We start from the raw sequence: 26,847 nt of genomic DNA on the forward strand, positions 1-26,847 counted from the left end.
ATAAGAAGTCTAATTCTTATGGATAAGGAAGTATGGCACTTGGAACAGAGTGTGGGAAGAATGAATACAGCTTCATACAATCATGTGTCAAGATCTCTCAGTTTTCCCTGGGATTACCTGCCTTCCTTCCTCAATTGGGGGATGGAGTGAGGTATCAAGGCTTTGGTGCTTTCTTCCTGTAGCTGTAGATCTGGCTCTTAGTTCAGAAATAAGCAGAATTCTTAGATGTTCAGCTTGCTGGGTCAGATGGTTTTAGATCAGGCTCATTTCCCAATCCTCCCAGGGGATTGGGAAGCTGACTTCAGTTCTAAATTTCTCTATCCAACATTATTTTTCTCTTTTTGTACCTCCTCATACATGGCCATCTGTATTGGGAGGTGGAGATGGGGGTGACGGGAGGGGGTAGGGAGTAGCAAACAAGGAGGAGAAAGGGGGATGGCCTTGGGTATCTAACTGGGGGGAAAAAAAGAGTTCAACCTACGGGGAGCAAGGAATACGTTGCGTGCTAGTAGTAAAGAACTCTGGGACCCTTTCCCAGCTATATTTAATTTCACAGGGGAATTAGAAGGGACCTTAGAGGCCATCTAGTCTGACCTCCTGATTTTATAGATAAAGAAACAGGTCCTGGAGAAATGATTTGCCCAAGAGCCAGGACTGAAATCCAGGTCTTTTCCCTATAAATTTAGTACTATCCTTTTCCTTAAAAATCTGTCCTTCAACCAATAAACTGGGAAAACATTTTTATAGCTAAAGATTCTGATAAAGGCCTCATTTCCAAAACATATAGAGAATTGACTCAAATTGATAAGAAATCAAGCCATTCTCCAATCGATAGTCAAAGGAAATGAACAATTTTCAGATAAAGAAATTGAAACTATTTCTAGCCACATGAAAATGTGCTCTAAATCATTATTGATCACAGAAATGCAAATTAAGACAATTCTGAGATACTACTACACACCTCTCAGATTGGCTAAGATGATAGGAACAAATAATGATGAATGTTGGAGGGGATGTGGGAAAACTGGGACACTGATACATTGTTGTTGGAATTGTGATTGGATCTAGCCATTCTGGAGAAAAATTTGGAAGTATGCTCAAAAAGTTATCAAACTGTGCATACCCTTTGAGCTAGCATTGTTACTACTGGGCTTATATCCCAAAGAGATTTTAAAGGAGGGAAAGGCATCTGTATGTGCAAGAATGTTTGTGGCAGCCCTCTTTGTAGTGGCCAGAAACTGGAAACTGAGTGGACGCCCATAAATTGGAGAATGACTGAATAAATTGTGGTATATAAAGGTTATGGAATATTATTGTTCTATAAGAAATGACCAGCAGGATGAACACAGAGAGGCTTGGAGAGACTTACATCAACTGATGCGGAGTGAATGGACAGAACCAGGAAATCATACGCAGCAACATCAATATTATACAATGATCAACTCTAATGAACATGGCTCTCTTCAACAATGAGACGATTCAAACCAGTTCCACTTGTTCAGTGAAGAGAGCCATATACATCCAAAGAGAGAACCATGAGAACTGAGTGTGGACCACAACATACCATTTCCACTCTGTTATTGTTTGCTTGCATTTTTGGTTTTTTCCTTTCAGGTTATTTTTATCTTTTTTCTAAACCCGATCTTTCTTGTGCAGCAAGATAACTGTATAACTATGTATAAGTATATTGGATTTAACATATACTTTAACATATTTAACATGTATGGGACTACCTGCCATCTAGAGGAGGGAGTGAGGAGAAGGAGGGGATAATTTGGAACAGAAGGTTTTGCAAGGGTCAATGTTGAAAAATTACTCATGCATATGTTTTGTAAATAAAAAGCTATTATAATAATAATAATAATAATAATAATAATAATAATGTAATTAAAAAAAATCTGTCCCTATCACATTTTCCCTAATTCTTAGGGAAATTCTCAGACTAAGCAGGGTATATCTCCTAGGGCTCAGGGTCCTGGCTACAGTGGACTGAATCCAAGTGCATAATTTCTGAGACATGCAAGAAGGGTGGAGAAATATGGCCAGTCCTACAGTTCCTTTGGAGAAGTACAGTCCAACACAAGTCTTTTTTAGAAAAGCAGTTTTATTGGTCAGGCTGATTATCAGGATGCAGTCACTAGAGACCACGAGCCCAAAAGAAATGGCCTGATAGCTCTGCATCTCCCTCCCCTCTCCTGCTCCTCTGAAAGCCTGGCCCCCACCAGCCCATCAGCACCAAGGGACCCTAGGCCCCACCCACACCCCATCCTCCATCAGTTAATTCTTCATCTCTCCAGAGGAGGAAGGAAATAAAAGGGGAGAAAAAAGTGAAGCGTGTATAAAAGAGGTTTTAAGCTCCCTTTTCAGAAACAGCCCCGAGCCCACCCCCACCCCCGACCCTTGGCTGAAAATAGCTGAATGCAATTCTACAGTATAAAATAATCATAATGTAAGGCAGTTTCTGAAAGAAGAAAAGGGGCAGGGAACAAGAAAGGAAGAAATGGGTATTAGGCTTAGGAAGACAAAGCACCTACTTGTAGACTTTGATTAAAGATGCCATCCTTGGGGGCTAAGCTGCCTCTGCAATTTATAACCCCAAAGAGTTACTGGGCTAAGGGGTGGGGTTGGCACTGGGGGATCCTGAAGAGAATATGGTCAAAAGTCAGCAGAGAGTATGTCCTGCCAATTGCAGATATTCTCCCGCCCCACTCCCGAGGCTGTGGAGCAGGGAAAACAAAGCTAAAGTAAGGGCAGAGTTGTGTCTAATCTGGGGGGAGGGAAGAGGAGCACTAATAAGCTTGGGCTGGGGTACAAGTACAAACAGGGCACAATTCCCTCTCCTGGTTTCCTCTCTTTGTCCTTTTTTGCTACACACATACACTCATCTGTCTCCTGTCAGAGGCACTTGTGTCCCTACCTTCAAAACCCTCCCTAGTCATAGTTTTCCAACCCTACCACTTTCCATTTCACTGATCCAGCTACAGCTGGGCAGCAAGCAATGGGCCAGGCTTTGGATCATACTACCCACCAAAAGGGGAAGGTTTGGCGGAGCCCTGCTGACACTTGAGGTGGCCATATCATAGTCACAGTGTCATAGTAGTCATAGTCACTGTCATAGTGGGCCAGTCAAGACAGAGCCTGCCCCACATCTTGTGGCCAAGCTGGGCTTTTAGCTGGGACCTGCCCCTTCTCAGCCCTTCCTCCTGCAGCTGGCGGTGGATTTGCAGCACTCTTGGGAGCACTGGCTCCATGCCTAGTCTTTCTCTAGGCTGCTAGGGAGGGGTTTCTCTGCTCTCCCCTCCCCCCAGGCTCCACCTTCAGCTCTCCATCTTCCCACACAGCCATGTGTGTACGTGCCTGCATGGGTGTGTACATGCAGATGGAGATGTCCCTTCGGGCTCCAGGCCTTTCATGCCAGGGCCTAGAATGTGACCTTCCTGGACATCTGCTCCCCCTCCTCAAACCCTATCCCTAGACAGTTATCATGGCCCTCCTTGCTCCATACTCCACTGCCCCAAACTGCCTTTGTGTTCTTTCAGGAAAAGGCCTCTATTTCCTCTAGACATGGCTTAAACCCCCAAAACAAAAGGAAGGGGACCATGTTTACAGAATAACTTGGGCAAGATGAGACTAAAAAGACAGGAATGAGAGCTGGGAGGGGGTAAAGAAAGAGGGCCGTAGCACCTCCAACGGCTTTGGATGATCTAGTAATGGGGAATGGCAGCAACTTCTTGCAGACCCCAAATTGTATAATTAATTGGAAAGTGAATGGTGCCTTTTTTCACCTTTCTACCAGTAAAAATATCATAGTGGCAGGTTCTGCCAAGTCTCCTTTCCCCCCCAAAAATAGGGAAATCGAGGGGAAAGGGGCGAATTCTTAATGATATATTTTCAATTTATAAAACTCTTGGCCAATGCCCTAGCTTGGGGCCGAGAGACAGACAGACAGACAGAATGAAAGAGAGACAGAGTTCAAAATATGAAAGGCTCTGGGGATGGGAGAGTGGGGTAGGCTTCCTCCCACTCCTCCATCCCCGGAGCCTTGGAGGAGCATGGCTCTTCATTTTCCACTCTGTCTGGCTCAGTCGCTGTCACTCTTGTCCACCAGCACCGCATCTGATTCCTCGGTGATTTCCAGCAGGGTGTGCATGTCAGGACTGCTCCCTCTCAGGAGGTCGGTACCCTCACCGCCATTATCTTCGACCCCATCCTCCTCACCTCCCACCTCCACCATTTCTGTGGCCTTGACAACTTCCACTTCCCCTTCTCGGATCTTCTTGACATGGAAGGTGAAGGGAGGCACCTTGTAGACAGTGACCTTGGAGCGGGCATAGACCACGTGGTCAGGGGTGAAGGACTTGCGCAACTTGTCTCGGGATGTCTTCATCTTCTCGCGGCGCTCGGCCGTCACGATCCTTGTGCCCAGCTCGTTCATTCTCTTCTCCAGGTTGTGCCTTGTCTTCTCCAAGTTTTCTTTGGTCTTCAGTCGGGTCTTTTCCAGGTTCTCCCTGGTTCGCACCTTCGTTTTCTCCATTTTCTCCTTGGAGAAGGCTTTCTTGATGTCATCCACTCGCCGAAGGCCACTCTTCTTGATGCGCTTTGCTCTGGACTCCTCGATGATTTCCTCAATTTCTACTGCCTCATCAGAGGACAGTTCCACAGTAGCATCATCAGGCTTCTCTCCCCCTTCAACTAGCTCATCACTTTCCTTCTCTGGTTGCAGGCCAGACTCCTTCAGGGACTTGCTGATGCTCAGTTTGGACGGTAGTTCCACTTCATCCTGGTGGGAAAGCACAAAAAATGGTTTGGGGGATGGGGGAGAAAATAAATCAGAGCTCAGTGGGCACAGGCAAAATGTGTTTCTGGGAAAACCGGACACCACAAACCCAAGAACCTGGAGAATAGCGATGGCTCATCCTTCCTCACCAATGACCCGCTGACCAGGTGCCATCAATGGGACATAAGCCCGAGAGCCCTGGGAGCGACAGCACGAACCACTGGCCAGTTATCAACTCACAAGGCTTCCAGGCCCACCCCTGAAGCATCACTCAGGGAAGCCAGTCTTGTGTCTGGACTGTCCTTTCTGTGGGTGCCCCCTCCAGCAGCCACGGCCACTGAGGATCAGAAAAGTTCTTAGCCCAAAGTCCCTGGTACTGACAAACGGCTCAACATCCGAAAAGGATACATTCTCCGGAGAAAAGATGAGAAAGGAGACTACCTTTGTACCCTCAGGACAACTGGACTGTTACATCTGATGTGCAGTTTGTTAGAACACGACCACCCTGAAGGCCGGGATAGTCTTGCCTTTTCTTTGTATATTGCTTAGTCCCCAGTAAGCACTTCCTACCTGCATGCATTCCTCCCTTCCTTCTGGGTGCGGTTTCTATATTCAGATTGGGGAAAGGCTGTACTCTGGGGAATATGGAAAGGAATGGGAGAAAATGATGGAGATTGTAGAGGGAGAAGGAAACAGCCCAGAGAAGAAGGGTGGAGCTTTAGAAACACCGGTGTTCTCAGAGGCTCCGAGAGAAAAAGCTCCAGGAAATCGGGATAAGTTGTTCTGTAAGCAGCTGGGGAAGGTGATAGGCAGTGCGGTAACAGGGCTCTAGCCAAAGCTCCCAGAGCACGGCCCAATCCTGCCCTCCTTCTCCCCCTCTCCCCAGGGACATAACGAGCCCTGCAAAGGAGGCATTCTGCCCTCTCGTGGCCACACAAGCGCACAGACTCGAACCGTGGGCATGGGTAAGGAGTGGTACTTTTAAGTTTTGCAGTGTTTTACCACAGCATCTTGCTTGGCTTCCGTAACTCTCTCTACCTTGCAGCAGCACCACGAGGAGTGCCATTCATCCCTCCAAAATCTCCCAGGCTCCTTACACCCTCAGAGCCGGCTCCCAGAAACAGGGGAAAGAGCTGCACAGTGTGTTCCCTCCCGGAGCACTGTGAACATTAGAATGAGTTGGAGGCTGGGGCTAGTCCCCTTTCCCAGGTTACAGAGAAACAGTAAGGGCGATTTCTGCGGAGAAGGGACTATGGAAGGGTGGCTGTGAGGCAAACACAGGTTTCTTTTCTCCTTTTTCTCTTGCCCCTCCCTTCATGGAAGTCAGAGAATTCTCTCACTTTCCAGCACTGTTTGGTTTTCCAAGCCCATTTGGGACTAAGTCTAAAAATTGCCTTTCCCTCCCCCACCTCAATGGATTTCAGAGCACCCTCTTTCCATTTCCCAGGGACCAAAGTCCTACTTGTGGGACTTTGTTTAGGAGTGAGAAGAAGTTGGTTTTACAGAGGGACTCCCCTTGCCCTCCCATGGCTGCCTGCAACCTTCTCCAGGATAAAAAGCAGAAAGTATCATTGTGACAAAACAGTTGGGAAGTCAGCCAGCCGGGGAATGAGCCTTTTCCAAGGCAAGCCTGGGGACGAAAGTAAGTGAAAAACATTGGCCCCCGTGGGATCATGCAGGAGAACATGAGCGCACACAGAAGCTGGATGTCCCCACCACCTGCAACAAAAATTCTCTTCCTTTTTCTTTCTCCCCCCCAGCATATCCTCCCGTTTCCTGGTTTATATACAAAGCTAGGAACACCCCTAACTTCCTTCCTTCCCAGTCAACGTCATTAGCAAGGACAAAGGGGGGGCCACACCTCTTCTTCCAACCGAGGCAACCTCCCCCACCCCCAAGTTCCCGGAACTCCGAGGCACCCATAGCTCTCTTTTGCTCAACTACAATTCCCAGCGGACAGTGACCCGCACACAAGGCATGCTGGGACTTGTAGTCCCCAGCCACCCCAGCTCGCTTCCTCGGTAATTGTCTTCACTCCTCTGCCTTTTCCTCCTCATTTGTGGCTGAGAAACGTTGGATTCTCCAGGGCTGAGGCACCTTCTCTCCTACCAGCCCTTTCCTTATCTCCTTTTTTTACTCTTGCCATGTTCTAGCCTTTTTGCATAGGATATCTGGGAATGGGGATTCACTTGTCCTCTGCTTCTTTCAGTCCTATCCAAGTTCCAGCTTCCACCACTTTGCCATCCATTCCCTCGCCATTAGCACTTTCGTACTTCCATTCCTGGGCAAGATAGGGCGAGAGGAGCCATCTTGGAGAAAGCTTTTCCCTGCACTGAGCTTTGCAGCTAAGGAGGAGGAGTAAGGCAGAGAATGCCAGGGAAAGACAAAGGGCTGCTGGAAGAATTAGGAAACTTGCACTGGCAGCTGGGAAACAGAGCAGCATTGTGTCTCCCGGCCCTCCCCCCCACCCCTTCAGCATCACTGGCCCTCCTCCCTGCCCCACCCCAACCCCCAAAGCTGAGTTGGCTCATTTTCCTGGACTGCGAATTTCCAGACAGAATTCCGGGGTAGTGAGCTGGGCTAGGGAGTGGGAGAGTTCCTGCACTGCATCTTCCCTGGCAGCCTGATCTCTGGGGAATCTCTCAAAGCAGAGTAAAGGATCTTGCACATTTGGGAATCTGTGCCTACCAGGAAAGGGTAGGGGAAGGGAGTTGGAAGGGACATGAGAAGTGGAAGAGGGAAAGGACAGAATGTTTGATTTGGGAAAGGGATTTGGCTCTCCCAATCTGAAGAGATACCTGGTATCTGTAAAATCCTGAGGTGGAGGTTCACTCTTTGGAAGCAAAGCAATAGATGCTAAGGGATCTAAGAAAAAAAGAATATTTGCCCTTTCCTAGTTGGGGTGAGAAGTGGGGGAGAACATCTGTGGTCTGAGTTCCTCGGTCACCTTCCTCGTGTCCTGGCACTGGAGAGACCGGACTTGTACTGGAGAACATCCCTATGAGCAGACTCTCTTTGGAGAGTACCCCAGTGAGACCCCAACTCTCCCTCATCGAATTGATTCTTTTTGTGGAATCATAAAATGCCTAAGAAACTCACAGCTGGAAGTCCTGGAAGTCCCTTAAAGTCTAATTGCCTCGTTTTTTCCCCTCATTTCCTAGTTCTGGTTCCCTGTGACTCAGCCCTGGAGCCTTCTCTAAAGCTACTACAGTGTGTTACAATAGTAGCCACACAGTCTAACAGATTCTTCCCTCACCCTGGACACCCAGGGTCTACCACTTTTTACCCCATTTCTTTGGCAAGGCTCAGGAGCAAAACTGTTTCTTGCTTGGTTTTAACATTTTTAATAAAAAACAAAACCAAAAAAAACCACTGGCATCAAACTTGGTTTCCAGAATTACTTTTAATGTCCAAAGTCTGAGCATGTGCACACAGAGTTCTCCCCCTTGATCCCCATCAACATCCCCAAAGGTTCCCATGTTAGACAGAGGTGAAGGATGCTCCTCTGTTAATTCCACCCAAAAGTCAGAACCCGATGGCGTCCTATAACCCCTAAGTCCCTTCCTTTAAGAGTTCCCATTCCTATATGACAATTCTTGTTGTGGAATGAAGAAATTTCAGGGGAAAAAATACAATCATCAGAAAGTCCTAAATGGGAGCTTCCTGTGAGTCTAAACCTCCACCAGCTTTCTTCCTAGTAATGTCCAGAGACGGCTTTGGGAAGGAGTTTATCCAGTCTGTGAGATAGCTGTTAGAGTATAAGATGAAGGAAAATATAAGGATTGGGAGGCTGAAGGTATGTGTGCAGAAGAATTAGGGAAAGGGTGACTTAAAACAAAATCTCTAGAACTTTAGTTCTTAGATAAATCTAAGATGTTAGAAACATTAACCACAGAAGAATTTTTCCCTCCCTACCCTGGAGAGAAAAAGAAGCTAAAACCCTATTGGGCCACTGCATTATCCTCCTTCTCCTGCCTTCTCTGGGGTTGGCAGCTCTTGGGTACCCCACCCAGGGGAGGAGCTGGCAAACACAAAGAATCTCTTTGCAAAAATATTTTATTTTTTTAAGTGGAAAAAATTAAATGCAAATATTTCCCCCCAGTTGGAAAAGGTGGGGAGCCTTTTGGGGGGGCCTCCAGATAATGCTCCTCCTACTCTCCTCAGGTACTCTTGGCTGCCTTTGGCTCCAGTATTCCCTAGGAAGGAAGGGCAGGGAAGGAGCTACGGGAGAAGTATTCTGGGCAGAACACCTAGGAGCCATAGGCTCTTTTTTAAAAAGTTAAGTTCCATAAACTGGGGATAAGGAGTGGGGATTGGAGAGGTTGTAGTTTGCTTGGAGGGTTGCCTTAAACTTGGAAGAGGGAAAAGGCCCTTCTTCCTTTCAATCACAAAGTAGGAAGGGAGAAGGCTTCAGCTTCATACACACACCCTCCCCTTTCCTGCTCATACCTGGCTATACTACGAATTTTCACTGCACACACTGCTTGTTACGGGTCTTAGTCAAGGCCCATGTTGTCCCTTTCTATCTTGACCACCGCTGAACACTTAAAGGGAAGATCCCATACACTTCAAATACCCCCTGTTTCTGTCAGCTCCTCAGGGCTAGTCGGGGACTCAGACTGTGGGTAATAGGGCACTGTCCTGGGTGCCAAGTCAAAGGATGGATTCTCAGGCACTGTTTCAGGCAACAGGTCAAAGGGCACAGTCTCAGGCAGAAGGTCAAAGGGTACGATCTTGGGTGTGCCGTGCTCAGAGGGCGTTTTCGGCTTCTTCTCAGGCTAAGGTAAGGAAAAGGGGTTTAAAAGGGATGTTGGCTAGGTGAAGAATGTGCTGAAAGGAAGAAATCCTGGGAGACATGCAGGGATGAAGCTGGTGAGTAGGGAGAAGGAACAAAAGCAGAACAGAGTTAGATTCTAATTAGGGGAGTTGGAATAGAAGGAAACCAAATTTAAATGAAGGCTCCTGGGCCAGGATAGGTTGGGACACACAGTGCTGAAGCAAGATTGCAAAAGGTACTTGTGTGCTGGGGACTCAGAAATAGATTCTACTTTGCACGTATACAAACACATACAACACATCCTCCCCTACCACTCCCTTCACAGATTCCTTCTACCAGCACTTCCCTCTGTCCCTGTCATTCTTCCTCTTAGCAGGAATCTCAGCTCTTTATTCTGCCCAAACACATAATACAGCCATCGGAGACCAAGATGCCACTGTAGCTTTTTCGGTGACTTAGGGGCAAGTTAGGGGAGGGTGAAGATGAGGCAGAATGAATGGCTTGGGGGTGGGGAGGCAATGGAAGGCTCAAAGAGTAAGGGGATGCCAGCCCCCAAAGCCCTTCCCTTAGAATTCCATTTATGCTCCACCTTTGCTGAACCATGAATTGGGCCAGTTGAGCCAGCCAAAAAAGCATTGGGAGGAGAGGGTAAAAAGAGTAAGTAAACAACTTTGCCATCCTCTCAGCCTGGAAGCCCAGCCCTACACAGCTGCTGATCCAGACTCTGATTATACTCTCAGGCAGAGAGAACTTAGGGTAATGTCTAGGATGGGAGAGGGGAGAGGGTGAGGAAAAGGAACATCCTGCCCCTCCCCCTCAGAACAATTTCCCTTCTGCCACATCACTTCTTCCGAAGCCTTCTCTCCACCCCCTCCTTATCCCACAGTGAACAATGGTCTCCGAGAATGGCCTAAGAGATTAGAAGTTTAAAAAACAAGTCAGCCTTAAATCCAGCTGGACTTAACACTAGACACTTAGGGGTGAAGCCGGACCAATCATCATACCAAAATGGCATGAGAGAAAAGAGACTGAAAGACAGAGACCCATGAAAGTTAGACCTGCACCCAAATACTCTCAAACTCCCCAGCCCTGGGAGGAAACAGAATCAATCCACATCATCTCACTTTCCAGAGTCACTCAATCCTTCTAGTCTTGCACAGTAATTCTGCACAGCTCACATATATCTCCAGAGGAATTTGAGGGGAAAGGGGATGGGAGGAGGAGGAGGAGAGTGCAACTCTTGATGAATAGCATTAAGAGCAAAGAAGTTGGGAGGAATGTCAGACTTTGGAGACAAAGAACTATCCCTGGAGAAAGATTGGGAAGGGAAGTACCCACTCTGTCAACAGCTGCTACATCATAATGCCTGGAGCCATTTAAAAAAGAAAAATAAAACAGGTCTTAGCCTGTCCTGAGAGTTAAAAGGGAGAGTCTAGGAGTGGGAGTAGCAATGGGAATAGGTAGGATTGAAGGTCAAACAGATTTTTGGTGAGACCAGGGAAAACAAGAACTAGCATAACTTTCTTCTTCTCAACAGTGAATTTCACATCTCAGATTGAGCTGTGGGTGGATTCACAAGGTTCCTTTCCCTAACCTCACTTTAAGACTCACTTCTAAAGTGAACAGCTCTGGTTGTAAACCCCCAGGACTCTATTCCCACTCATGTGCAATGAGAGGAGAGGGGTATCTGAGGAGGTTCCTCTGTTTCCCTTGTACCACAGGTAGCTCTCTCAAAATCCTGGAAGCAGTCAACTATCTCGGTGAATTTATTTTTATGAAAGCAATGATGGCCGTAAGCAGACAATAGCTATCCATTTGCTCAGCTTGCTGGCTGCTCTAGATCTCTGTTGCCTAAAGGTCTAGAGCGGCTCTAGCTCCTCCAGTACGCATATATACCATGGCTGTGTACAGCCTTCAAAGAGTCCCACCCCCTAATTTCCATTGTTGATGGCACTACCAGTCACTCAGGTTCAAAATCTTAGAATCATCTCTCCTTCCTTCTTCTTGACCCCACCAGGAGCTGTTTAGTTTTGCAGACTCCAACCTCCACGATATCCTTTATATTTGTTCCTTTCTCTCTACTTACAAAGCCACCACTCTTTAAGTAGTCATTATCTCTCTTCAAGGTTATTAAAATAACTTCCTAACTTGTCTCTCAATTTGTGGTCTCTTCCTCCCTCTAATCTATCCCTTCAAGAGCTACCAAAATAATCTTCCTAAGGTACAAGTCTGCCCTAGCCATTCCCTTGCTTTAGTGGTTTCCTATTATCTATACAGTAAAATACAAACTTCTTAGCTTAGAATACTAGGTGCCTCATCATTTGTCTTCAAACTATCTTTCTAGCCTAATTTCACAGGCTATTCCCACTTATAGTCCTTTTGACAAGAAAACTGGATTACTAGCTGTTCAAATCTCTCCTTCCTCATATAAATACATATACATCTATACACAAACATACGTATAAATGTATGCTATTTTCCATGATTCAAATGTACTTTCTCCTCATTTCTGACTTCTGGAATCCTAAGGCCTTCTTAATTTTCTATCCTTTCCCTTCTCAAATTTTCCTGAAGCACTTTTTGCCCCTACCAAATTCTATTTGAATCATACTTCTACATCTTATTTCTTCCAATAAAACATAAGCTCCTTGAGGGCATAAACTATCTTTTTCTAATCTTCATGTCTTCAATTGCATATCACAATGCCTTATACATAGTAGGTATTGAATATTTGGTGAATGAATTTATAGCCGGCAGCAGTTACCACTGAGATACAAAAAAAAAAAAAAAAAAAAAAAAGGACAGGACAATAAGTTCTGAACTTTAGGGAACCCTGGGATTTTGGTATAACCAAAGCAGAGGAAAAAGACCCTGCTGTTTGTGAAAGTGACCTGAATTGCTTGATTGCATATGAAGGTCAGCACATCAAAAAGTCACTAGGGCATGCTGCCTAAAAACAACACTAACTCTTCCTTTCTATAAATGATGCTGTTTTGTGACATCTTAAGTCCAAATCCTGGCTCTGCCACTTACTAGCTGTATGATTTCGGCCAAGGCTCCTAACTTCTTATGGCCTTAGTTTCTTGCTTAAGGTCCCTTTCAATTTGAAAGCCTAAGATTTCCAAAGTACCTTCTGGCCCTTGCAATTCTGTATCTTCTACCCTTAAAGCATTTCTCTGACAATTTTAACCAGAGTTTTCTAGGATAAAAATGTCTATCAAAGGAGAGGTTTATGTAAGAGTGTGTGTGTGTGTGTGTGTGTGTGTGTGTGTGTGTGTGTATCTGAAAGGAAAATGCACACTATATTGGTCCTAAGCCCTAACATGAGGAGAATCTTTCCTTGGGTCCTCTCTACCTCCAAAAGCCAAGAAAAATCAATGCCTATGAAGGACAGATGGTGATTGTAAATATATTTCTGTACTTGGCCCCCAGGATTAAGATTGGAAGAAATAAAATAAAATTCTCAAACACTTCTCAAAAACGGCATGAAGAGTGGGAGATAATTTGAACCAATGTTTGAGGCTTATCTGAATCTATACTCCAGAGTCAGATTTTGGCTGGTAGTCTGACTCACCCCAAATAGCTGGGGAGTCACCAATAGTTTGGGTTACAGTTTTAGGGAGGAAAATCCCTCATGTCTCTCAGGTCTATCAAGATCACCTCCTCTTTAATCCCCATGAGCCATAATCCCATAAATGCTTTCCAGTACTTTTTTTTTTTTTTAAATAAGGAAAATATGGGTCAAGACCAATTCTATGTATGGAAAACAAACGAAGTGTTGGGAAAAGGCCTTCCTAAAAATTTCTCCCTTCTCCCCAGGATACTAGATATTTCCACCATTTAAGTCCCATGTAAGTTTTGAGAAGGACCTAAAACCAGTCTAAATAGTTGCCTTTGGAGCATGAATCTGGAAGGAACATTGAATTAGAAAGGGCCACCTCTGTAAGGTACTTTCCTCCATTTTCAGATGCCCTCTCTCCAAAGGAACTGGGAGAAGGAGTGAGTGGACATTAGTGACATCAGTTTCCTGTAATTTTGTTCTATCAGTTTGGGGTCTTTCCTATCCCTATCCTGGACATAATTTTTTAAATTAAATCATAGAATGTCATGATGTAACATCCACAAGAGATCAATGTCATGATCATAAAGTCAATTTTTGGAATGATGACCACAGATGGAACACCCCATTTCCCCAAACTCCTCTAACATAAACACAATGAGAGACTATGTTGGTCATGAATCCTTCCTCTGATCTGGCACTTACATGTTTTGCCCAACATTTTAGTCCTTAGAATTGGAGTTCTGCAATACAAGGTGACCACCTTATTCACCTCTTCTGAAAGTTTTGGCACTATTTTTCCCTCATTCTTTTCCTGGACTTAAAGCCAAACTGCATGGGGTACTCTTACTGTCTCACTGTCAACCTTTTCCTCCTCTATTCCCTTCAACTAGAATGTATGGAACATGTTCTAAAACTAAATAAATAAACTCCCTTAATCCCTACATAGGAAAGGAGAAAGGAACAAATGAAAAATTTTAGTGACTTTTTTTCCCCTCTCCACTCAGTTACCAAGTTGGAGTCTTCTTCAAGATGCCAGTTTGGTATTGTTCCCATTATTTTTTAAGTCTAAGAATAGGCCCAACTTTGGCCTATTTGCCATGCTTTCCCCATCATTTTATGCAACCAAAGTCCTAGTTCCTGCAACCTCCCATACTGGTCAGAGAATGACCTAGGTCACTTGGCTCAGAGTGCCTGTTATACATACCTACTGGTTAGACAGAAAGAGAAGAGTGCATGGAGATACAGGGAAACAGACCGACACTGCAGCCTCACATATTTCATAATGTTCCCTGATCCTCCAACCTTCTTCATAGAAGTTGCTAGTTTTGTAGTGGATGGGTCCGAAGTTAGGAATACCTAAGTTGGAATCTGGCCTCAGACACTTGCTAGCTGAATGACCTTGGGCAAATCACTTAATTTCTGCCCTTAGTTTCTCTTAGTGTAAGATGTCAAAAATAATAGCATCCACCTCATAAGGTTATTGTGAGAATCAAATGAGATATTTGTTTTAAAAAATTCTTAGCACAGTGTCTGATATACAGTAGGTGCTAAATATATGCTTATTGATTTCTCTTTCCCTTTCACCCAGCATCTTCATTTGAAAAATAGTCCAGTTTATCTTGAGGTCTAGGTTTCTATCATATCTTTAGGACTCAGAGCATTATATGTGGCTAATGATTTATTATATTCATCAGTAAGGTGGCCCAATGAATAGAGCAATGAACCTGGAGTCTGGAAGACCTGAGTTTAAATCCAGCCTCAAATACTAGCTATGTGACCCTGAGCAGATCACTTAACCCTGTTAGTCTCATTCTGTAAAATGAACTGGGAAAAGAAATGGCAAACTGTTCAAGTATCTTTGCCAAGAAAATTCCAGATTGGATCATGAAGAGTCAGACATCGCTGAACAATGACAATACTTTATTGATTTATTCAACTGATATTGGCCAAGTACTTAATACATAACATGTCACCTTATGTGGAACTGATTTGTAGGAAAAGGGAAGATTCAGCTGGTGTAGGCTGGAGAAGAAAAATGCCCCCTCTCTGTTTTCTTTCCTCTTTTCTCTAAAGTGCCTCCGTTTTTTAGAGTTTAATAGAAATGGAAATTCCTTTCCCCAAAGCCTCCTTTCTTCCATCTCTTCCTTAGCCTGTGCCCTATCCCACCCAAAAGCCATCAGAACTTTAATTGGAGACAGTCACAGGAAAACATTCTCCACTAGCTGGGTACTAAGAGAGAAGGAAACCAGATCACTTTTTTGTTAAGTGGGTGCCTATAGGGAGGGGAAATCCCTGGCAAGTCAAGTTACTGGGGCCCAGAAATTGGGTGGGGCAGAGCCATTGCTTCTTTCTCTCTCCTCCCTCCTCTCCCTCCCCAACCTGGAGAAAGATTTCAGGCCTTCTCTTTCCTCAGGACCACTCCCCGCCCCAACTCTCCGATTCGGGGATTGAATGTAGATTGAGGCTGGTCATGGGTCACTGAGAGACCAGTGTAACCAGGGACTGGAGAAGGCCAAGCTGTTATAACCCCACTGATCCTGGCTTCCTCAGCCAGAATGAATAGAAAATTTAATGCAGTGATTCTAAAGTTCAAAATCCTCTGTTCTCTCTACTCTCTTTAGTACGGAGAAAAGGAGGCAGGGATCCTGACTGGGACATTAAAGAAGGCCCCACCCCAATCTAAAAGCGTGTTCAGCTGCCTCCATTATGCCTTCCACCTAACCCCTTGCTTTAATACAGGTAAAATTCATTAGAAACTGCATGGATGCCATTTAATTTCCCTTTCCCTAATGCTCTGAGCCTGCCAGTCAACTCCGGGGGTCTCCTCCACATTATCTAATCAAATGGGTGGAGTAGTCCCCTAAGTCCTCACCATCTGACACACCAGACTGACTCCCGGCTTCCCGGGGGTTCTTTATCCTTCTCCCCTGACAGCTGACCCATTTGAGAAATTTAAAGGAGGGTTGATTCCGGGGACTCCATTCTATCAAATCGGGGAGCAAAATAACGGGATGGGAATCAGGAGGACCAGCCTTGCTGGCAAGAGCCCCACGGGCGCATGCCTTAGCTCTGAATCACCAAACTATATCTGGCCAGGCCTGTTGGAGGCCCCAGTCTCAGGGAATGGCCAACCAGTATCTGCTTACAGGCACTGCCACTGCAGCCCTGTGGCCCAGCCCTTCCCAAGACCCTTCGGCCTAAGCGGGGCAGCGTTCACTCTGCCAGCCTCCCATCCGCTTCGCTGAAGTTTTCTAACTTCGCCTTTAGACAGAAATCGGGAATTTCCTAGGGCAAGGAATAGAGCCTCCTTGTATCCAATAGGAAGGCAAGAGTTAGAGAGCGGGGACCCTCCACCCCTCCCTCTGCCGATCCCAACAACATCCACCTGTGGACCTGGGGGGGGGGAAGGGAGTTCAAAGGGTTTGAGTGGGTCCTGCAGGAAGAACCCTGAGATCGGGTCCCTGAGGGAGCTGAGAACAACTCCGCGGCTGCCCAGGCTGAATGCACCCGGAAGAAGGGACGATCCCTAGCTCCGGGGCAGATGGCGTGGGGACGGGGACAAGTCCCTCTTCTGGGGTGGGGGGGACGGCCAGAGGAGCGCCTCGGGCTGCCCCTTCCCTCCCCAGCCCCGGGGCTGCGGCGATGGGCTCTCAGGATTAAGCTGGGCGCTCTGGGGCTGGCGGGGACCAGGCGAGGGGCGGAGGCAGGCGTGGGGAAGAGGGGGGGGTCTGCAAGCTCGCGCTCACCTGGTAGATCATGACTTTAAAGTTCCGGCGCCGCAGCAGCTTCGCTTCGTTGACCTCGAGCTTCTTGATCTGGCCGGCCTGGCGCTCCAGGCTGCCCCTCACGGTCTTCACGTTGACGCTGACCTTGCGCACCTTATTCAGAAGCTGGCTCACCGTGTTGCTCGTGGTGCCGTGCTCCTTGCTTAGTTTGCTCAGCTCGCCCTGGATGCTCTGCACGGCCCCCTCCATCTCCGCCTGCCTTTCCTCCAGCTGGGTCTGGGTGTTCTGGATCTGGTCCACGGCGCCGATGATCTTGTCCAGCAGGCTCAGGACCAGCACCCCATTCACTTGATCCGATTTAATCAGGTCCTCGGAGCCCCCCGACAGCTCCTCCGCGGGCGCCTCGGGCTGGGACGCCTCTGGGACCCCAGGCTCGGGGTATCCCGCGAGGGGCTGCTCGATGATATGAAGCGGGGAGTTTTCCATGGCTACCAGGAGCCGAGCAGGGCCCTGAGGAGTGGAGGTGGAAAGTTGCGAGGAGGAAGAGGAAGAACAGGCAGAAAGGGAGAGGAAGAGGAGAGGAGAGGAAAGGAGAGGAAACCTGAGCCGAGTTCGTGTGCAACCCTCCAGCCACCGGGACAGTGGGGCGGGGGCCGCTAAACTCCCAGGCCAAAGCCCGGAGACTCGCCGCCCATTGGTTGGCCCTACCCCAGAAAAGGTGGGGACCGCGCGAAAAAAGGGGGGCAGCGACTGTGGTGGGCTGTTGGGGGGGGCGGGAGCACAGCGCCCCACCCTCCCCGGGATAGTTGGAATATTTGGAGCAGGAGGCGAGGGCCTCCTCGGCGGGCAGCGGGGGCGGCCGGGAGTGGGCTTGGTACGGGGGCGGAGGAATGTAGACTGGGTGGGGAGGTAGATGCGTCTACTCTCCTTTACTTTTCGTCTTTCTCACCTCTCCCTCAAACTCTGTACCGGTCACCGCCACCCCTTCGCGCCGCCGCCACACCCCTTTCAAAAACTATGAAAAGCAACAACTTTAGGTCCTGAAGGTTGAGTGTTTGGGTGGGGGAAAGAGAGAATTCCATCTAGGTTGCAGGGCTGGGGAGATCAGTGGGATCTCCTCCCCCTCCTTCCCCAAAGAAGGGAAGGGTTGGTCATACACCGGGGGCAGTGTGTAATCTCTTCCACTCGCAATTCACGCCCGAGCCCCTCGGCTCCAATGTGGTCTGTGAGGTTCTAGTTAGCACCTATTTCACAGGATGGTTCCGAAGATCAAATGAGGTGTGCAAACCTTAAAGGACTATGCAAATGGTGGCTGCTCTTCTTTCGGGTGGGGCGCTCCTTGACACTTATGTATCTTGAGACCAGGCCCCGGTCTTTCTGACTCCAAGGCCGATAGAATCTAAGGAATACTACTCAAGCTTGCTTGCCTCAGTTTTCTCATTTGTAAAAATGGCAAATCATTCAGTATCTTTACCAAGAAAACCCCAAACGGGGTCAGGAATGGTCCAGAGCACAAATGAACAGCAATTTTCTGATCCAGCACTCTAAGCCATTGAACCACCTGGCTGCCTCTTCCATAAATGGTTTTGTGGTTCATATTTTGTATGTAAATGGTAGCTATCATTAAGAATTTATCACTTGTAAAGGTGAGTTCTAGGGAATTTAGTCAACTCTCTGTCCCTCCCCACCCCCACCCCCCAAAAAATGCATACCTACACAAACTCTATCTTGCAGATCTTTCTCTTGGTTAGGAAATCAAATCTAGAAAACCTCAGTTGGATTGGATTATGGTGCTTTAAAAGGTCACTTACTCTGTATATCCAACCTGGCATCTTCTGTCAAGGAGTCTTAGATAAAACTGTTCTACTTAGTCCCCCAAAACAAACAGGAGGATCCAGAACTTACCAATTCTGCCCTTCCCCAACATTCCTGTAAACCCAAAATGACCATGATACTTCCCTGGAAGCCTACAGTGATTAGAATTTCACTTTCACTAGGTGTTTGTCTGGGGGAGAGGTTTTTTATTTTTTTGTGCCATGTGCCCCTTGGGCAATGAAGCCTAGGGACACAATCAGAATGTTTTCAATTAATTGAAGGAAATGCTGGATTTCTTTTCCTTTTTTTTCTCAATAGTATTTTGTTTTCCCAAATACACATATAGTTTTCAACATTCATTTTGATAAGATTATGTGTTCGAAATTTTTCTCCCTCCCTTCCTTACCTTCTACCTCAAGACAGCAAGCAATCTGATACAGGTTAAATATATGCAATCCTTTAAAATATATTTCCATATTTGTCATGTTGTGCAAGAAAAATCAGAACAAAAGGGGGGGAAATCATGAGAAAGAAAAAACAAACAAACCAAAAAAGGTGAAAACTCTATGCTTTGACCCACATTCAGCCTCCATAATTCTCTCCCTGGATGTGGAAGGCATCCCAAGTCTGTTGGAATTGCCTTAAATCTCTGCATTGCTGAGAAGAACCAAGTTCATCACAGTGGATCACATAATCTTGCTATTAACTGTGTATGATATTCTCCTGGATCTGTTCACTTTATTCAGCATCAGTTCAGGTAAATAAATAATCTTTTCTGAAATCAGAATTTCTTTTTTTTTAGAACATTTCTTATAGACTTTCATATATTGTAACTTAGCTATTTCTTAGCTGATGTGCTTCAATTTTCAGTTCCTTGCTACTACAAAAAGAGCTGCTATAAATATTTTTGCACCTGGCGTTCTTTCTTCTTCTTTTATGATCTCTTTGGGATACAGACCCACTAGTGACACTGCTGGATCAAAAAGTGTGCAGTTTTATGGTGCTTTGGGTATAGTTCCAAATTGTTCTCTAGAATGGTTGGATTCTTTCACAACTCCACCAACAATGCAGTTTTCCCACATCCCCTCCAACATTTACCATTATCTTTTCCTGTCATCTTAGCCAATCTGAGAAGTATGAGGTGGCACCTCATAGATGTCTTAATTTACATTTCTCTAATCAAGTAATTTAGAGCATTTTCCCATATGACTACAGATGGCTTTAATTTCTTCATCTGAAAATTTTCTGTTCATATTCTTTGACCATTTATCAATTGTGGAATAACTTGTATTCATTCTTATAAATTTTGAATCAATTCTCTATATTATAAATAAGGCCTTTATAAGAAACAGTCTGTAAAAATTGTTTCCCAGTTTTCTGCCTCTCTTCTAACCTTAACTGCATTGATTTTGTGTAGTTTTTAATTTAATGTAATCAAAATTATCCATTTTGCATTTCATAATGTTCTCTAGTTGGTTTTTTTTTTTTTTTTTTTTTTTTTTTTTTTTTTTTTTTTTGTGACCATAAACTTCTTCCTGCTCTACAGATCTGATAGGTAGACTATCCCTTGCTAATAGTATCATTCTTTATGTCTATATCATGAATCCATTCCAACCTTATCTCGGTATAGAATGTAAAATGTTCGTCCATGCCTAGTTTCTGCCATACTGTTTTCCAATTTTCTCAGCATTTTTTGTTAGTAAGTTCTTATCCCAGAAGCTGGAGTCTTTGGGTTTATCAAACACTAGATTACTATAATCATTGATTATTGTGTCTTGTGTCCCTAACCTATTCCACTAATCCACCACTCTTTTTCTTTTTTGCTGAGGCAATTGGGATTAAGTGACTTGCCTAGGGTTACACAGGTAGAAAGTGTTAAGTGTCTGAGGTCAAATTTGAACTCAGATCCTCCTGACTTCAGGGCTAGTGCTCTGAGCCACCTAGCTGCCCTCACCACTCTTTTTCTCAAGTCAATACCAAATGATTTTGATGACTGCTGCTTTATAATACAATTTTAGATCTAGTACTGCTAGGCCTTTCCTTTGCATTAAAAAAAATTAATTTCTTTGATATTCTTGACCTTCTGTTCTTCCAGATGAATTTTGTTGTTTTTTTCTATCTCTATATATTTTTGGCACTTTGATATGGCACTGAATAAGTCCATTAATTTAGGTAGAATTGTCATTTTTATTATATTAACTTGACCTGCCCATGAGCAATTGATATTTTTCCAACTGTTTAGACCTATTTAGATGAGGAGTGTTTTGTAAACGTGTTCATACAATTCCTGGCTTTGTCTTGGCAAGAAGACTTCCAGATATACTGTTTACAGTTATTTTAAATGGGAGTTCTCTTTCTATCTCTTGCTGCTGGGCTTTGTTGCTAACATAGAAATGTCAGTGATTTATGTGGATTTATTTTGTATCTGTCAATTTTGCTAAAGTTGCTAATTGTTTCTAATAGTTTTAGTTGATTCTGTAGGATTCTCTACATTTACCATTATATCATCTGCAAGTGATGGGTTTTGTTTTCGCATTGCTAAATCTTAATTCCTTCAATTTATTTTTCTTAGCTAATATTTCTAGTACAATACTGAAAATTAATAGTTATATGTATGGGATTGCCTGTCATCTAGGGGAGGGAGTCTAGGGAGGGAGGGGGAAATTTGGAAAATAAGTGAATACAAGGGATAATGTTGTAAAAAAATTACCTATGTATCTGTACTGTCAAAAATATTATAATTATAAAATTAATTTAAAAAAGAAAATTAATAGTTGTGATGATGGACTTTCTTGTTTTACTCCTGATCTTTTTTTAAATTAATTTTATAATTATACATTTTTGACACTATATATGCATGAATAATTTTTTATAACATTATCCCTTGTATTCATTTTTCCAGATTTTCCCCTCGCTCCCTCTACTCCCTCCCCTAAATGACAGGCAATCTCATACATTTTACATATGTTACAGTATAACCTAGATACAATATATGTGTGTAAATCCAATTTTCTTGTTGCACATTAAGTATTGGATTCCGAAGGTATAAGTAACCTGGGTAGATAGACAGTAGTGCTAATATTTTACATTCAATTCCCAGTGTTCTTTCTCTGGGTGTAGTTGTTTCTGTCCATCATTGATCAGCTGGAAGTGAGTTGGATTTTCTTTATGTTGAAGATTTCCACTTCCATCAGAATACATCTTCATTCAGCATTGTTGTTGAAGTATACAGCAATCTTCTGGTTCTGCTCATTTCACTCAGCATCAGTTGATATAAGTCTCTCCAAGCCTTTCTGAATTCATCCTGCTGGTCATTTCTTACAGAGCAATAATATTCCATATCCTTCATATAACATAATTTACCCAACCATTCTCCAATTGATGGACATACATTTACTCCTGATCTTAATAGGAATGCTTATCTCCATTATATATGTTTGCTTATGGCTTTTATTCTTTTATTTTTTTTTTTTTTGTTTTCTATCCAAAGTTTATTGGAATTGCCTTAGATTTTTTTGCTTTAAAAATTTTAGTAATAGTTTTTTTTATTTTCAACGATAGTTTTCAACATTCGCCCTGGCAAAACCTTGTGCTCCAAATTTTTTTCTTCCCTTCCTCCCACCTCCCTCCCCTAGATAACAAGTAATCCAATATAGATTAAACATGTACAATTCTTCTATACATATTTTCAAATTTTTCGTGCTGCACAAGAAAAATCAGATCAAAAGAGGAAAAAAAATCTGAGATTTAAAAAAAAGCAAGCAAACAATAACAAAAAAAGATGAAAATACTATGTGATGATCCACATTTAGTCCTCATAAAGCTTTCTCTGTATGTAGATGGTTCTCTCCATCACAAGTCTATTGGAATTGGTCTGAATTACCTCATTGTTGAAAAGAGCCACGTCCATCACAGTTGGTCATCACATATTCTTTTTGTTGCTGTGTTCAGTGTTCTCTTGGTTCTACTCACTTCATTTTTGCTCATGGTTTTAGAATAGTTGCTACTTATTTTATTTTATTTTATTTTTTAATTTTTTATTATATATATATTTTTATAATATTATCCCTTGTATTCATTTTTCCAAATTATCCCCCCCTCCCTCTATTCCCTCCCCCGACGACAGGCAATACCATACATTTTACATGTGTTACAGTATAGTCTAGGTACAATACATGTGTGTGAATACCATTTTCTTGTTGCACAATAAACATTAGAATCCGAAGGTACAAGTAACCTGGGCAGACAGACAGTAGTGCTAACAATTTACATTCACTTCCCAGTGTTCCTTCTCTGGGTGTAGCTACCTCTGTCCATCATTGATCAACTGGGAGTGAGTTGTATCTTCTTTATGTTGAAGATTTCCACCTCCATCAGAATACATCTTCATATAGTATTGTTGTTGAAGTGTACAGTGATCTTCTGGTTCTGCTCATTTCACTCGTTGCTACTTATTTTAAAGAAAACTTCATTTATATAGTGTTTTTATTAGGAATTATTTTGTCAAATGCTTTTTCTGCATTTATTGAGATAATCACATGATTTGTTAGCTGTTATTGAAATGGTCAATTATTCTGATAGTTTTCCTTATATTGAACTATCCCTGTGAAATGGTGAATTTCTCTTAGGCATTAGAGAAAAGATGTAATCCTTCTCTCTCCCCAACCCCATACAAGTTCATGGATCAAATGGGCTATGGTCATTTAGATTGCTGTTCTTAATAGTGTGAATTCATTTAAAAAATAAATTGTATGAGAAGCTCTGTGATACAGTTGATAAAAGCACTGACCCTGGAGTCAAGAGCCCCCGAGTTCAATTTCAGCCTCAGACACTTAATACTTATTAGCTGTGTGACCCTGGACAAGTTACTTAATCCCAGTGGCCTCTGAGAGGTAAAGAGAGAGAGAGAGGAAATGAATTTTATGAGTTGAGTTGAACATGTGCCAAGAATGAGGAATAATAATAATATTGCTGGTATTCAAACAATAATTAGGAAGGCTTTCTGTAGGATGACCCCCTGTAGTGACCTTTTGGGTCATATGGACAAAATTGGTATAGGATGGTTGGCCATGGACGAGTTATGGTTTGCATCAGTATAGCAAACTCTAAAATGGGATTCTACAGATATATAATGAGAGTAGGTATAATTACATGTGTGTATCTTTCACTAAAATCCTATGATGATGATTAACTTTGGTTTTCCCCAAGGATGAAGAGTTTTGTCACCAGATATTGTTTTGTTTTAGTATGGAATTTTGATCTGTGTTGGTTGAAGGAATATTCTGCTGATGAAATGGATCTTGGAGACACAGTCAAGATATAATGGAAAGTGTATTGATCCTGGAATCAGAAAATCTAGGTTTAAGTTCTGGCTCCTGTTCTTGCTGTTTATGTGATCCTGGTCAAGTTTCCTATCCTCTATGAACCTAAGTTCATTCTATGTTTCCTAAGCCTAGAGTTTCACAGAACAGACATAAGGATATATTCCAGGCCTCCAAAGGGCGCTGCCCCTACACACCTAAGCTTGAGAAATATCTTCCTGAATATGTTTAAATTGATTGTAATCATATAACCTATATCACATTGCTTGCTTTCTTGGGGAGGGAGGAGATAAGAGAGAAAAAAAATTGGAATTCAAAATCTTACAGAAATGAATGTTAAACTACTTTTACATGTAACTAGAAAAATAAAATGCTGTTTAAAAATATCTGGATAAAGTTTTTGTCTCCTTGCCCTGTGTGCATATAAAGGTAGAGACCAACAGGGGGAGTACTGAACTATAGCTCAGTTGGCTTGTTAAGATTGAAAATTTAAGATGGCAGCAGCAGACCCTTCTCTCAAAGCAAAAACAAATGGTTTTTGGTAGGTTATTTTAACTATGTGTTGTTTTCCAATCAGTTCTCACTCTGCATTCCTCATCGTGAACTCTTTTCAAGAATGCAGACTGTTCAATGTCCAACTTATTTTTTTTCTCAGCATGTCAGATTGCTTAAATTTGATTAAATAAACCTAACATATCCCTTCATTCTCTCCAATACCTTACCCCCTCTACAAGAGAGAAATAAGTCCCTTAATAGTTTTGAATTTTAAAATTGTGCAATGTGTTATTGCTTCCTTCAGCAGCAGACAGCTCATGAGACATTCATTCCCTTTTTTTCTCCTCTCATATTTCCTGGTATAGGTATAGAGATCTTGGAATACATCATACACCATGTTTCTGGACCAACAGAATGAGGAGTTCTATGTGTAACTTCTGGATCTTTTATCAGCAAGATCCGGTGGAAACTGTGCTTTTTTAGTAAATGATTAGTCTCAGTGCTTGATTTTCATACCCTGGGAACCTATCCAGGGTGAAAACCAAAGAATAGCAGCTGAGTACCACCTGTTATTATCTATGGCTATCCCAGGCTTCATATACAGTACTTATTCTTTTTCTGCCTTTTTTTGCTATGTATGTAGTATGTATACTATATGTCCGATGAATTAAACTGGTATTAAAAATTTCTCTATTAACACATTTCTGTTAAAGACCTCTCCCTTTTTTCCTAAGCCAAAGGTGGGGAACCTCTGGCCTTCAGGTAGTATAAGGCCCACAAAATCATTTGCATAATTAACCACAGGCAAAGATGAGCTGAGCACTAGGTACAATAGCCTCCCACTGCTAGAGTTCCATATATAAGTTGACAATTTTGAATGGCCTGCAAATGATGTTATAAATATCTAAATGGCCTTTGGCAGAAAAAAGGTTTCCCATTCCTGTAATCTAAGCAATAATATACAAAGCCTAAATATTAATCACTCATTAATTTAAATTAAATCAATCGCTAAATGTATTAAATTGCACACAGAGCTATCCCATCATCTCTACTTCAGTCTCATTCCAGTGCCTTACCATTGCCAAGAAAGTGATCCTATTTCCAGTAGGCCAAACCAAGCTAGAAAGGCTTTGAATACTGGGCCTAGTGAAAAACTATATGATGGTTGTCCAAGGACTGGTGAGATTTAAAGAGATTCACTATTTAGTTAGTCATAAGATCATAAATGTTTTTGATCATAGAACCTTTCAAAAATCATATGCCAAGATGTAGTGATGTTGTGTCAGTGGAGAGAATACCTATCATGGCAAAATCACATATCCTTGAAATACTGAGGTGAAGAAAATACTGAGGTGATAAGGCGTGACATTCAGAAAACATAAAGTAATGAATACTCAAAATCTTCCTTTGGGTCCTATTCCTTTACACATTCAATGAGTAGTGAGGTCTTTCTTTATGGGGGAGCAAAAAAATCTTAAACTTCACCTTTTCTTGATCCTGTTACCCTGTCAGACCACCATCCTAGTTCTTTCCCCTTCTATGCCATTTCAGACATGTAGGCTATTCCTGCTACCTCCATTTCCACCACCCAATCACTCCTTAATCCCCCATAATCTTGATTCCCCAACTTACTGTCCTTCAAATGTTCTCTCAAAAGTTATGGCTGAACAAAATCCAATAGTGTCTTCCTCAGTTCTTCTTCTCCTTGACCTCTATAACATTTAACTCCTCTGACCATCTTGTTTGAAACTCATTCCTCCTTGACGTTGGTCAGTCAATATAAACATTCATTAAGTGCCTACTATGTGCCAGTGGCAAGACCTTGGTGTCTTCAATATCTGACCAAAGTCTAAGAGCTCCACAGCACCTACTTCACCTGCCTTCATGGCTACTGGAACAAATTGTTCCCATCCACCCATCCACCTTAGCAGGTTTCCAACCATGATGTCAAACGCCTTCAGTGAGTTCAAACATGGCATCAAAGTCAACTAAGGCACATGAAAAGGCTATAGGCCAAAACTAAAGTGAAGGGAGTGTTGGTACATGAATTTTTGTTTGCTGATAATTATGCATTCAAGGCAGCCTCCAAAGCTGAGATACAACCAGATATGGATCAGTTTTCTGCTGCTTGTGCTAATTTAATGGCCTAATAAATGAACATCAAAAAAAACACAGGTACTCTATCAGTCAACACCACATCACTCATATGTGGAATCATCAGTCACAACAAATGAAGTTTTGAATGCTGTGGATAATATGTTCACTTACCTTGGCAGTATACTTTCCAGGGATGTCTATATTGATAATGAAGTTGACACATGCATTTCCAGAGCTGGCTCAGTATTTGGGAGAATTTGAAGAAAAGTAAAGGAAAA

At 43.4% G+C, this 26,847-nt stretch overlaps 2 protein-coding genes across 4 annotated transcripts in view; one reads left to right on the forward strand and one right to left on the reverse strand.

Annotated features, from left to right (window-relative positions):
* Positions 1 to 3,872: 3,872 nt before the first annotated feature.
* CAVIN1 (caveolae associated protein 1) lies at positions 3,873 to 17,528 on the reverse strand. Its single transcript, XM_074261593.1, has 2 exons — positions 16,863 to 17,528; positions 3,873 to 4,780 (listed from the first exon to the last, which is right to left on the reverse strand). Exons 1-2 carry the CDS (start codon positions 17,325 to 17,327, stop codon positions 4,082 to 4,084), a joined length of 1,164 nt encoding a protein of 387 aa, XP_074117694.1. The 5' UTR covers positions 17,328 to 17,528; the 3' UTR covers positions 3,873 to 4,081.
* The window catches only part of ATP6V0A1 (ATPase H+ transporting V0 subunit a1), a 100,405-nt gene continuing 90,982 nt past the window's right edge, over positions 17,425 to 26,847 (forward strand). For all 3 annotated transcript variants that reach the window (XM_074261584.1, XM_074261587.1, XM_074261590.1), the window contains exon 1: positions 17,425 to 17,559. The gene's annotated coding sequence lies outside the window, so the exon portion shown is untranslated. The remainder of the gene's footprint in view (positions 17,560 to 26,847) is intronic.

This window comes from Sminthopsis crassicaudata, chromosome 4 (assembly GCF_048593235.1).
Source record: "Sminthopsis crassicaudata isolate SCR6 chromosome 4, ASM4859323v1, whole genome shotgun sequence".
NCBI lineage: Eukaryota > Metazoa > Chordata > Mammalia > Dasyuromorphia > Dasyuridae > Sminthopsis > Sminthopsis crassicaudata.